At 45.6% G+C, this 12,097-nt stretch overlaps 2 protein-coding genes across 2 annotated transcripts in view; one reads left to right on the top strand and one right to left on the bottom strand.

Moving 5' to 3' along the window:
• Positions 1-7,521, top strand: part of ELP1 (elongator acetyltransferase complex subunit 1) — a 31,198-nt gene extending 23,677 nt beyond the window's left edge. The window contains exons 28-36 of the mRNA XM_080372970.1: positions 1,068-1,129; positions 1,591-1,653; positions 1,771-1,831; positions 2,629-2,742; positions 3,407-3,518; positions 4,678-4,805; positions 5,206-5,360; positions 6,357-6,435; positions 7,376-7,521. Of these exons, the coding sequence (XP_080229096.1) occupies positions 1,068-1,129; positions 1,591-1,653; positions 1,771-1,831; positions 2,629-2,742; positions 3,407-3,518; positions 4,678-4,805; positions 5,206-5,360; positions 6,357-6,435; positions 7,376-7,443 (842 nt within the window). The 3' untranslated portion in view covers positions 7,444-7,521. The remainder of the gene's footprint in view (positions 1-1,067; positions 1,130-1,590; positions 1,654-1,770; positions 1,832-2,628; positions 2,743-3,406; positions 3,519-4,677; positions 4,806-5,205; positions 5,361-6,356; positions 6,436-7,375) is intronic.
• Positions 7,522-9,707: 2,186 nt separating this feature from the next.
• On the bottom strand, positions 9,708-11,923 carry LOC308056974 (actin-like protein 7A). Its single transcript, XM_080372990.1, is given in 10 exon segments — positions 9,708-9,864; positions 9,866-9,938; positions 9,940-9,983; positions 9,987-10,141; positions 10,144-10,283; positions 10,285-10,400; positions 10,404-10,414; positions 10,417-10,471; positions 10,475-10,737; positions 10,740-11,923. Coding segments are annotated over 10 exon segments (1,074 nt in total). The 5' UTR covers positions 10,915-11,923; the 3' UTR covers positions 9,708-9,822.
• Positions 11,924-12,097: the final 174 nt, after the last annotated feature.

Here is a 12,097-nt window from a genome sequence, read left to right as displayed (position 1 = left end):
ACTGGTTGCTGAACTGCTATTCCAAATTGTCTCCTTGGTTAACCTCAGGGAATGGAGACTCTTCGATGTGTCTGACATGACTGAGGCCTCTAGATATTAACATAAGTACTATGCCTAGTCACAGACTTCAAAGGCTATCGAATAATTCAGAGTTGTGTCTTACTTTTTTCTGCTTAAAGACTGTTAGCAGCTAGGACCAGCAGGAGAAAAAAGTAGCTGTTTTCAGAATTTGTGCTCACTAGGACATACCAGACTGCATTTGTGAGATGTATAGTGGACCTGGCATAAATTTTAGCATGAGAAATGGAGCATCATCCTGACTTCTTCTTTACTCAGAGGCAGAGTTTTTGAAGGGCTTATTTACGCAGTGGGAATATGGCCTCTGGGATTGTAGTCTTCCAGAGTTGTGGATAGTCCAGTATTTTCTTCTTCTGTCACTTAATGCAATTTAGATCCTTCATGTCCTGCCTTTTTCTGGTGCCCATCTTAAATCACAACTGTGATTTAGCAAAATGAGCAGACACAAGCTGTCTTGGATGAGATTGCTTTCCTTTCTCTTTCTGATATTGTATATCACTTGCTGTCTTACATTGCATTGGAACGTACTAACCACTGTCAAAGCTGGTTCTGACTTTAAGGAGACTAGAAGCCCTGAATCCCACAAACTCAGTGGCTGTCCATACCACAGAGAGCAAGCAGGTGGCAAAGTGCTCCTTGCAGACAGCAAGGCTGCTATACACTGAAGCTTTCAAAAGAGGTTTCCTTTTTACATCCTGCCCCCCTCCACTCAAGAGACTTCTCACTATTTCTGCCTTAGACTGGGGGGTGTATGCTCTCCAGCTGGCCTTTGCAGATGAGCAACAGCAATTTCACAAGCACCTGGCTGATGATGTTGCAAGTTACTGATTTCTTGGCGTAAGGCAGCCCTTCTTTTTACCAGGCCGATTAAATAAGTGGGTGAGCAGGTAGAAAGTGCTTCAGTGAGTGGGTTTTTCTTCTACTTTGTAGTTTTGTGTGGCACAAAATCCATATGCTTCTGAAAGGCTGAATTCCACCTTTTCTTGTAGGAAAACTGGCTGAACAGAGAAAGCATGCAGAGGCAGCCGTACTCCTGGAGCAGTACACTCAGGTAATGTAGTCACCCTCCTGTCTGTGCCCCAGTAATATCCTCTCTCAGAGAAATGCACTATCTGTGTTTTCTCTGTTCTCCTGGGGCACATGTGACTACGCACATGCTGACAGAAAAACAGTGTGCCATGGTCTCTCTTCAGGAGGGCAGAGCAGGTCTGGGTGATGCAGTGATCAGGATGGGGGTGAATGCTGTGTCCCTGAGTTTTGCTACTCACGAAGCTGCGTCTGCTTTGGTCTAAAAAGCTTTTTGTCTAGGAGAGATGGAGCATGGGGCTGAAGTAAGGAAGGTGAAGTTCCAGAGGGATTTCCCATCAGCATGGGAGAAGTAACATTGTTTGGTGTAGTACCTGGCATAGTACTGTGCTATGTCCTGACTGTGGTACTGTTGCATAGAAATGTGCATCTGAGTAGGTGCTACCTGAACGTGTATTGCTAACCTGCTAGCCTATTTCCTTCTAGGACTATGAAGAGGCTGTTGTCCAGCTCTTAGAAGGGGCTCTCTGGGAAGAGGCTTTAAGACTGGTAAGACATTTCAAAGCACAAGAACCAGAGTGGAAATACTTCTTAGACTGCATGAACAGAGGGGTAGGATCTGAGTTAGATCCTTAAATAGTACTTTGTTTCCTTTCCCTGATCCAGATTCACAAGTATGGTAGACTGGATATCTTGGAGACCAACTTCAGACCTGCTATTCTGGAAGGTGAATCAGTGCAAGAATCTGAGACTTCTCGGTGCTGTAGAGGCTGAAGAAGGTCTTTACTGGGTCTGTAGGAAGTCACAGCTGTCCAGTACTGGAAGCTGAATGAAAGGATGCTTTGATTCTGCCTAACTGATGCTGCCCAGTTAACTGCATTTGGCTCTGCTCGATGCAGCTTGAAGCCCTGCAGTGTCATGGACTCTTAGCTTAGTCAAGCTCTGTTTGAGCTTTTTCAGACCACACAGTCACAAACTGCAAGAGTGTCTGTGTCTGCATGTCCATGAAGAAGCAGGACAGTCCGTGTTCCAGAGCACATGTGGCAGAAAGCTATGGGCTAAGAAAATGGCTAGCAGGAGTAGTTTTTGAAAAATATGATTTGATAGCTGTATTATCCCTTCCGTCCAGAAGGGATGGTTGGTTACAATTGGTTGCTTTTGCTTTTCATGCTATGGGCAGTAGGCGTTATGAGTTGAGGGATTCTTTTCTTTAATTTGAATCTAATGAATGTAAAGAGATTTGGCCACAGAGCTTTTTGTTCTTCCTGTATCAGAAACAGACTCTTGTTCTAGAAAATGTTTCTCTGGCAGGTTAATTCAGTCCACATCCAGGTGTATCTTTTTCAGTGGGCTCCTGTATTACAAGGTTTGAATTTCCTTCCACTTGAGTTCTTTTGTGTGCTTTGCACCTGATGATTTCTGAGCTTGTTGAAGGACTGTGCTCCTTCCAATTTCTTATGTAAAAAATACGCTTTTCTGGTTCTTTTGCACAAATGTTCATATTCTGATTTTCTTACTAAGCAGCTCAGAGAAGTCAGATGATCTTCCTAGATTCTCAGAAAACAGCATTTCTTCACCATAAGACTCGTCTGCAAGTCGTCCGAGAGCTGAAGGAGAAGGCTTGTGAGAGCCTGCAGGGTTGGTATTGAAATGCGTATGACTTTCTCCTGCATAAGTAACTGATTTTTGTTTGTGATTTCCATTTGCTCTGGTGTAGCTGTGCTCTCTTCTAGCTCAGGTGGTATCTACAACAGCAGAACGGCATTCTTCTCACGCCTTCCTCACACCATATTTAGGATGTGAGATTGACCTTGCTTATTCTGTAAAGACAGCTTTATTTTCAGTGCTAGCTGTGTCACAGCTTTCGTGGGATCAAAATGCACCTGAAAGCTCTTCAAAATGACACAGCATTGTCTCCACAGTGCCAGCTTGGCTGGGTCAGACAGTGCTCAGCGTGTCCTTTGTGCAGATTCACCTGCCAGCTCACACAGGCTCAGGGACATTTTCTGAAAGCAGAATGCTTTGTCCTGGTCCAGATCTGCTGCACTGAGATTGTCATCCCTCTCATTGTGCTGTTTAATATCACAATCCTCACCAGGGCAGAGGAGCATTCTTCTCGCAGTTACTGTTCCTTCTTGTGTGCTGGCTGAGCGGAGTTAAGAGCTTCTAAGGCTGTGAAATGCCAGCAGGTAAATGAATCTGCCCAAGCTGCTTCTCCAACAAGCTACAGAGATTGCCCAGAGAGAAACTTGGAAAAACTGACCTTTTTCCGTACTGTGACAGCTGTTAACATGTTTTGCAGATTATGAAACGCCAAATTGCCCAGAATTGGATCTTTTTTCTGAAACCAGCAGTGTTGTGACAGCCAGTGACATGAACAGCAAATATTCACACAGCAATTCAAGAATATCAGCGTAGGTATCTGCCTCCAAATTGGGTAGTGGCTGCCCTGGCATCAGCATTTGGGAGTGCAGCTTGCTCATACTTGGCATGCCTCTCCTTGCAGCTGTGCATGCCTTGAAGCTGCTTTAATTACAGGCATTCTGTGGTTACTCTAACTCTTTACCAGGAGGGAGAGAGCAGAAAATGCCAGAAGCTACTAGTGCAACAGGAACTGAATGCCCAGCAGAGGAGCTGAGAACACAGACTTTGCGCAGGAGCTGGCTCTGTGGGTGTTGGGCATGTTGCCAGAGAAGCTGGTGATAGGAAGCTTGACACAGAATATGGGCAGAGCTCCTCAAACATTAACAGCTTGTGCATGTGGCTTGTGCTCTTTGTCCTTGATGGGTGTTCTTCTGCACTTCAATGGGTGGAGATTGCTACTATATGTCATACCTATGTTTTCCCCCAGCGGGCGTCTGCGTTTCTTTTGAGTGCTCTTGAGAATGCCAGCTGCGTGTGAGGTGCGGTGTGTTAAGAGGCCAGCGTAGTCTGTGGGATCACTTCTGAATTCCATAGCTGAAATGTGGAAAAATACAGTTGTGCGAAAAGTGTGGACTTTTTAGGGCTTTTTCTGTGGCCCGGATGAAAAGAAGAAGAAAATGCGACCATAGTATTCAGCATACCAGTGTCAGAGTGTGCTTATCGTTTGGGGACGTTATGCAGCTAGTACTGGCCTATGATGAGCAGTTGCTTTCCTGTGATAGTGGGCAGGAGCTGAGCCTTATTAGTGCATAGCTTGTGGAGATAGCAGAAATTAAACTGTGCACAGGCAACACAGACCCTAGCACCCAATTGTTTTAGATGGAGCTCAGCTTTGCCTGATAGTGACTACTGCCAAACAATTTACCCTACTTTGAGCTTAGAGCAGTGCCTTAACCTTGCTGGAACATAGAGCGGTCTACTTCATAGCAGAGAAACAGACCAACTACTGACTTGTGTTTCAGACCACAAAGGATATTGGTTGAGTAGCATTGAAAACAAAGATACATAAAGTTATATGCAATCCTCTCTCACTGGAGAGAGTAAGGACTTGAGTAACAAATTTCATGCGCACCATTGATGTTCCTTCAGATTTACCCTGTTAGAGCTAATCCTATTGTGCGCGTTATAATTAAGCATCCTCCTTTTCAGACGATCCTCAAAGAACCGGCGCAAAGCTGAGCGCAAGAGATACAGCTTGAAGGAGGGGAGTCCTTTTGAAGATACGGCACTTCTGGAAGTCCTGGGAGAAAATGTTCGTGCTGTTGAGACTGTGAAGGGTAGGACACTTGATCTTAATCCGCTCCACAGCTTGTGAGGACAGCTGAGGCAGTGTGCCCCCTCTTGTTCTGAATGGGTGTGCTGGGGAGAGAAGCTGCCTGGTTCATAAGACCATCTGTGTTGGACCTTGATTTAGTTGATCTGCCTCTGTGCCTGGAAGAACATGTAATAATGCGTTCTCTCCACATTTTAAGTTTGGGAGCAGAGAAATGAGACCTTGTCAGTGCCATGACAGATTTATCTCACATTTAGACACAGGCGCTGTAGGGGCTGGGTAGGGACAGAACCAGTTCTAATTTACTGCTCCCCTTCCTGTGCCCTGATACCAGAGAAATACAGCTGTTTGTTTAGCATACCTGTTTTAATTGCTATTGCTTGTGCTTCTGTTCCCTCCTGCAGGAGACATACACATCCTTCTGAAGCAGCTTGTGCTGTTTGGTTATGATGAACAAGCTGGGGCACTGCAGCAAGCCCTGGAAGATGTTTTGCAGTTGATAGAGACCTCGATCCCAGAAATCTGGACTCCAGACCTGCAGCAGAGCTGTGTCAACCCGGTCTGTGTTCATCTGCAGTACCTATCACACTTGCTATACAATACCAAGTATTCAGCAGTAATTTGCGTTCTCCAGCAAAGAGTCCAGAATCCTTCCCTGGCTTTTCAGACCAAGTCAGTACACTTTAGATATGTACAACAGGTATAGCCTGCTGTGTGCCTTGTACTGAAAGCCACGTTGGACATGTAGCGGTCTCGTAAGGCTTGTGTTACCTTGTCCTAGTGGTGACTTCTTTTTGTAAGCTGTATCTTAAGCAATCTGTAGAACATAGGAGCACTTGTTTTCTATTTTAAGCGTGATGGTTGAAGTGTTAGCACAGCTTTTACATATTGGAGTAGTGGTTGTCTAACCTGGTATTGTGAAGTGACAAGCTACCCAGACTGGTCAATTTAGTCTGAACCAGTATATCGTAATGAGGTTTGGGTGTTGGTTTTTTTTTTTTTTTTTCAAAAAGAAGGGTTATGTCAGCCTTCTAAGCTTCAGCTTAATGTAGAATAGGGAAATCATGACTGCACTTATATATGTTTATAACACAAATTTCTGAGTGTTCATGGTGAACACAAGATAGTCCCTAGTATCTTCTCCCTAATTACTGATAAGCAAGACCCTAAGGACAGATTAAAACTGTTCTATGTGACAGGGAGCTGAGACTCACACAGACTCAGCTGTGACTAATTTCAAATATTGCTGGCACTGTAATGAAAGTAGTCCAGAGTCATGACACTTACTGTGCTGTGAAGAAGTAGGTGCTGCCGTAAGGGTTCTGCATCCTGAGAAGCTGTCCAAAAGTAGTTCTCTCTTTCAGCCTCTGTGCTAACTTTTCTGAGACATTACCAGGCTTTGATCACATACTCCTGGTCAGTTTGTAGTGTTTTCACTCCTGCAGGCAGCTGCTTCTGATTTTGGAGACTTAACAGCAGAGTTTTCTTTGTAGGTATCCCTGCTCTTAGCCTTGCTTTGTGCAAGTTGTAACATGGGTATTGCTCCTTCACACAGGTCCTGGGACCCAATTCAACTGCAAACAGCATTATGGCTGCCTATCAGCAGAAAAGGATGATGACTCCTATTGTACAAGGTTAGTTGAGGCTCTGAGTTAGGTGTGGGTGTGAAATGTCAATGCTGTCAGTGGGCTTTGAGGCTTCCCAAGCATTGCTAACTGCCAACAGTTGTAGCATTTGGTCAGTTGGAGGAGTTTCTTGCTTTTGTGTTGTATCCTACTGCCCTGTGGCAAGTAAGCAGCCCTCTTAATAAGGTTTTATTTGGTCTGGAGTCCTGTGCCAATATGGTCTGAATTGTGTTTCTGGCTTCCTGTGTGTGTACTGCCTGTCTGTTGTGAGGGAATTGGAAGTCTGATTTCTTAGAGAGTGTGTTAGATAATTCTGCTTATAACTTACCCACTGAATTTTTCTGTCTGGCTTTGGCAGCTAGGCCAGGTTCTTGACCAGGCCAGGCTACCATCTGTCGTGGTGTTTGCCTTCTTGAAGTCCCTGCAGTTAATACAAACTTAGGACTGAGAGATGCAGCAAGGGCTAGTCACACCTCCCTTCTGTCTTCCCTCTTCCCCACTAGTCCTGCAGTCTCTTCCCCTACTAGTACTGGAGTTGCATGGAGAAAACATCTAGATGTGACCTGCCTATTGCCACTTGCCAGGGCTGGCTCCGAGGAAAACTACATGCCTCGTACTGATACTTAACACTACCAGCTGGCTGTTGTGTATGATGTCCCAGTCCTGACAGAGTTCTGCTTCCTGCCATTTATGGTTGCCTTCTCATTCTGAATGGTAACACTTAACAGAGGGGGGACTTGATTTGCCCCAGAGATTTATTTTTGTAAGCGGTTCTGCTGGGGTCACTTTTCCGTGCAGGCTGGTCATCAGTTACTAAAGGGAAGTGCTGTGCCACAGACTTCTCGGTGTCCTTTGATGTAAAGAAAAGTAAACAAAGTAGTTGACAGCTTCTAAAGAAACCATATTGCTGTTACCCACTGTTATGACACTGGTCTTGTTTGCCTTGCAGATCCGGAATTACTGATTCCACCAAAACTCAATAAAAATCTACAATGGAAGCTGCATCTTCTCCAATAAATAGAAGCAAAGGAACCCCAGTGGACTCTGAACTCTTTAACTTTTCATATTATTTCATTACATCTTTACAGAAACTATTGCTGTCCTGGCATTTCTGATACACTGTTCCTAGGACTGTGCACGTTCAGGGGCCCTCCACCTGATGCACCTGTGACTATGACTTGTATGGCAACATGCCAATGGGGACAGCCACTCATATCCCACTGCAGAGGTGGTTAGTGAGGCTGGGCAGTAACAGCATGTGCAGCTCTGCTGCTGGTTGAATCCAATATCTCCCACCACTGTTCCCTCTCTTCTGGACGAAGCAACTCCACCAGTGCTGGATGGACTATCTTCTCTGCCATCGCTCCCTCTCATGGGTGGTAACTGCCATGATGGCAGGTCACATTTTAAGCTGTTCAGCCTGGTTTAGAGATATCACTGTATGAACAGCAAATTGCTGTAGTTACTGAACACGTTAGTTGTGTTTTCCCTATTGAAGCTGGGTGTTGGTAATAGCAGATTCTCATCAGAATCGCTTTGTTAGATCAGAGTGAACCCTGCAGTACCAACAGCCTTTTACTATCCTGGAAGTGTGCCCATTTGCACCAGGAAGATCTTGCATAGAGGAAAATATGAATAAAAGCGGGGTGGGGGGATGTCAAGTGTCACAGAAAATTATTTGAGTTTAAAGATCAGCTAATGCTGCTGTATGGCACTGACAGATAAGCAGCTGTACCGTGATTATGCTATGTGCTGCTGCAGAACTGTTTCAGGTGGGAATGATCTAACCTCATACCTGAGAATTTGATTTTACCCCAGAATACTTCTGCAGCCTGACTCTGGAAGTAAGAGCAGCAGTCCTGGGAGGAGAGGAAGGGGACAAGCTCTGCAGGGGACACTGGAAACCATCCCTTAGTTAATTTTGAGCTGGCAGCTGCTGTGTTCAGTGCAAGCCATTTCAGTTAGGTGCTGTGGAAGAATGCCAGCACAAGCAAGGCACTTCCTGTCTGTTGGAGGTGTCCGATGACACAGCAGTGGGCTGTGTGCTCACCGCATGGTGTTAGCGTGTGCCTGGTGCTGCAGATCTTCGTTGTTGTGATGCGGGAACTCCATCATGTTGGGATGGCCACGTGGGCTCACACTGTATGTGCTGTACTGGCTTTGGGTTGTTGTAGCAGAGCGGTATACGTAGTTGTTGGTGTTGCATGAAGCATTGGAGTGGGTTTATTTCCAGCTGTCCTGAGTTACGTTGCATATTCTGAGCGGTGTGGGTATGGCTTAAGCCTGTTGTCAAGTACCATAACTACACCGGAAAGAGATACTCCAAGAGTAAAGCCCCAGGATGGCAAAACACATGAAAAGCTGCACAGGGTAGGAGTGTTTTAGTGGATCTGGGTCTTCAGAATGGCAGCAGAACATAGTCTGAACAGACCTGAAGAAAGTGGTTATGATGGAGTCTGCAGTCCTCTCCAAGGTATGGAAGGCTCTGGCCCTGCACCTGAAATGTGACACTGACGCTGCTAGTTCCTGACATTGCTAAATTTCCTGATGCCAGGAAATGCTGAGGTCTTATGCAGTCTGATCTATGGCCTAAAAAGAGATTCCCTCTTCAAAGAACCCAAGAAAAGGTAAAACTACTGCCAGCTTACTGAGATTTCATGCCTGTGCCTAAACACAGCAGTTCCTTTAATGTATGTATATGGGTTTTTCTGATTTTCTGTCACAGCACAATCACTTTAAATCTGCCATTCAGGCAGAAGACCAGTCTTCTAAATCATGCATATGGTAATTCATCACTGAACTCCATTGGCTTCCACGACCCTTCTCCCTCCTGAGTGAACTTTGACTGAGCAGCAGTGGAGCTGGAAGCATCACCTAGTGTGTGAGCCTCCACAGGGGTGTCCTGCCTCCTGCTCCTGCAGTTGCTGAGCCTTAGCTTCTTTTCAGCAGTGGCCAAGAGTCTGCTTTCCCTTGATTTCTACTGGGATGCTCTTTTACTTTCTTGGTGGTGCGTGCCATCTTGAAATACGTTCTGCCTTAGCTGCTGTCTTTACAGACGCATTGAGTTTGCTCTTCTGAGCTCTGTGGAAGCTCTTACAAACAGATGCAGTTAGCAGGAATTAAAGTAAGCCATTAATGCAGAAATACAGAGTTCACTTGAGAAATTTCCCAATGCCTGAACAAACATGGCTGTATGGAAGCCTCATTCTCTCACCTGTCTGCTGTCAAGCTTCATTAAATACAAAAGAAAGAAACTATTTCAGGCACACAGTATCACAAAAATAACACAGCTCTAGCAGAAATCTCTAATTGCAGCAAAAGGTGAAGGGCGGTTCTCTTTGATTTGGTTCAGGCACAGTGATGACACTGATCTTTTTAAGGCACCCAGTGTCTTACTCACAAGCGCTTCTTAAAAATGTGGGAAGGACCATGTTCTTCCATGTTCACTCCAGTAAACCCAGAGCTCCTGGAAAGAGTGGAGTGAGGCCAGAACAGACCCACCAGTCAAGACAAGACTTTCTTTGAGGAGATGCAGCTATGACGAGGTGGTCACTGGGTCACATCCTGGCCAGTTCCATCTGGAATTGGTCAGCAAAGCCGTCCATCATAGTGCTGCCCCTGCACAGCAGGGTGTTTCCCACCATTTTTTTGTTGACATCAGCATCACACTTCTTGAGACAGGTGAGCATCAGCTGCAAAAGCCCTTGCTGCTGTCAGCTGGTTTGAGGAGCGCTTCACCACCAAGGAATTTCCCCTTGCCTACAGTGACAACACGTCCACCTGGCAGCTCATAATCCACTTGTTTCTGTACAGGCAAACTCAAGTCCTGTGTAAGATCCAGAGAAGTGTAAGAAGTTCTCTTTTATATGATGTTGAGCTGTGAACACGTTTCCAGACTCATTTAGTAAATTCATGAGATAACATGTGATGTCCAAGCCAGCATAATCTACTCTCCCAGTGATGCTACGTATAATCTAACCTTCATAGATGGAACCACATGCAAAGCACCATGGCCACTTTCCACCACAAGAGCTGACATTTTTCCCTAAGAGTACATGGATAAACAGTACTGGTAGGCAATGTGGACAGCAGGCACATGCAGTCCTTCAAACATCATCTCAGCATCTCTCTCCTTGTCAGTGATGGAACACAGGGGAGGCACTGACACCAGAACAGCATGCTCCTCTGGCTGAGTCTTCATCTCTGTCCAGAAGACACATTCCAAAGTATCTCGGACACGGTTCCAATCCACCAGTATGCCATGTCTTCCTGGGTTGATGAGTGCTAAAGGTATGCTGCTAACAGAAAGAAACCAACAAAGGTTTCTTTCTGATTGTTCCCAGTCTCCTGTATGGGCTTCCCAACTGTAGATGAAGCAGTGTAGTAAGGCCACGCATCCCCTGCAAAGCAACACTGGAAGTAACCAGTGCCAATGTCTACAGCTACCATTTTAGTTTTCTTCATGGCCTTGAGGCTACCCTTGGTCATAGATACGTGGCTGTCTCCTATAGGCTTCAAACTGCTTGTGGCCGCTGCAGCTGTTCTTGCAGACCTTTTCTGTGCAGCTATGGCTTCATACAGTGAGTGCTGGACACACTTGTTACTACCACTGCCCTGCCACCACTCCACCCAGGGTCAATGCAAGCAACAGATGCGCACCTGGGGCACTCATGGCAGCAGTTCTGCCAACGCTGCTGACTTATGACATCATACATATGGTGGCCCCTCAGAAACCAGTGCTCCGCATGCAAGTGTGTGACAACTGTGACTTGCAGTGTTTGTGCTTCACTTTCACCTGCTCTGGGAGGTACTAACTAAAGAACATGACCCCCACCCAGATGTGACAGGCCACGGGGCATGAACAGCGCATGTAACTGTGAAGCAGCCTGGCTTTCCTGCCTGGCCTGTGTCTGCCGTGCGGGGAAAACCACAGTTCTCTAGCATTTGCAACTGCTCTTGGCCCAAAATAATTCCTGTTGCTAAGCGTTAGCATAACTACACCTCGGGGCCAAGTGAAGCCCTGGTTTGACTGGGTCAAGAGCGAATCCCTAAACAAAGCAATTGTCATTTTTATGGGTGGGTTTTTTAGTTTAATTTTGCTTTCTAAATTAAGGCATAATTTTACTAACATCAGGAAAAACTAAAGTGCAACTGGTGTTTCGAATTAGGCCACAGCCAACCCCCCACCCTTACTGTCCACCCCCTCCACTACAGGAACATCTTTGTTCTTTTCCTGCAGCAACAGGTCAGTATTTACCATCAGAGTGCACGCAATAACATGCAGCTCTATGGGGGCACAGAAGAGGACGCCTGCTACCCACAGAATACATTACCAAGAATTACAAACAGTGTTTTCCTTGTATAACAAAAGGTCTATGTGCTCTTCCTGTTGAAGTCATTTCACCAGAGGACATCTTGCTTAACAAGTCAAAGATGAGCTTCGAATGAAACTGAACCCTACAAACCAGTTCTGGACCATGAAACAGATTTTTATTACTCCTGCTTTGCTGCCTATCTGGGATTTCACATCTTGACAACAACTGAATGACAGGGGCTCACCAAAATCCCCAATGTGGAGAAACAGGGCAGCATTAAACCACACAATTTCTGTACCAACCTCAACATATGCAGCCAAGTAACTGCAAGCCTTGATAGTTTATTACTCTGGGAG

This window comes from Falco punctatus (genome assembly GCF_963210335.1).
Source record: "Falco punctatus genome assembly, chromosome: Z".
Taxonomy (NCBI): domain Eukaryota; kingdom Metazoa; phylum Chordata; class Aves; order Falconiformes; family Falconidae; genus Falco; species Falco punctatus.
Note: the sequence above shows the minus strand (reverse complement) of the source record. Positions and strands in the feature narration are given on the sequence as shown.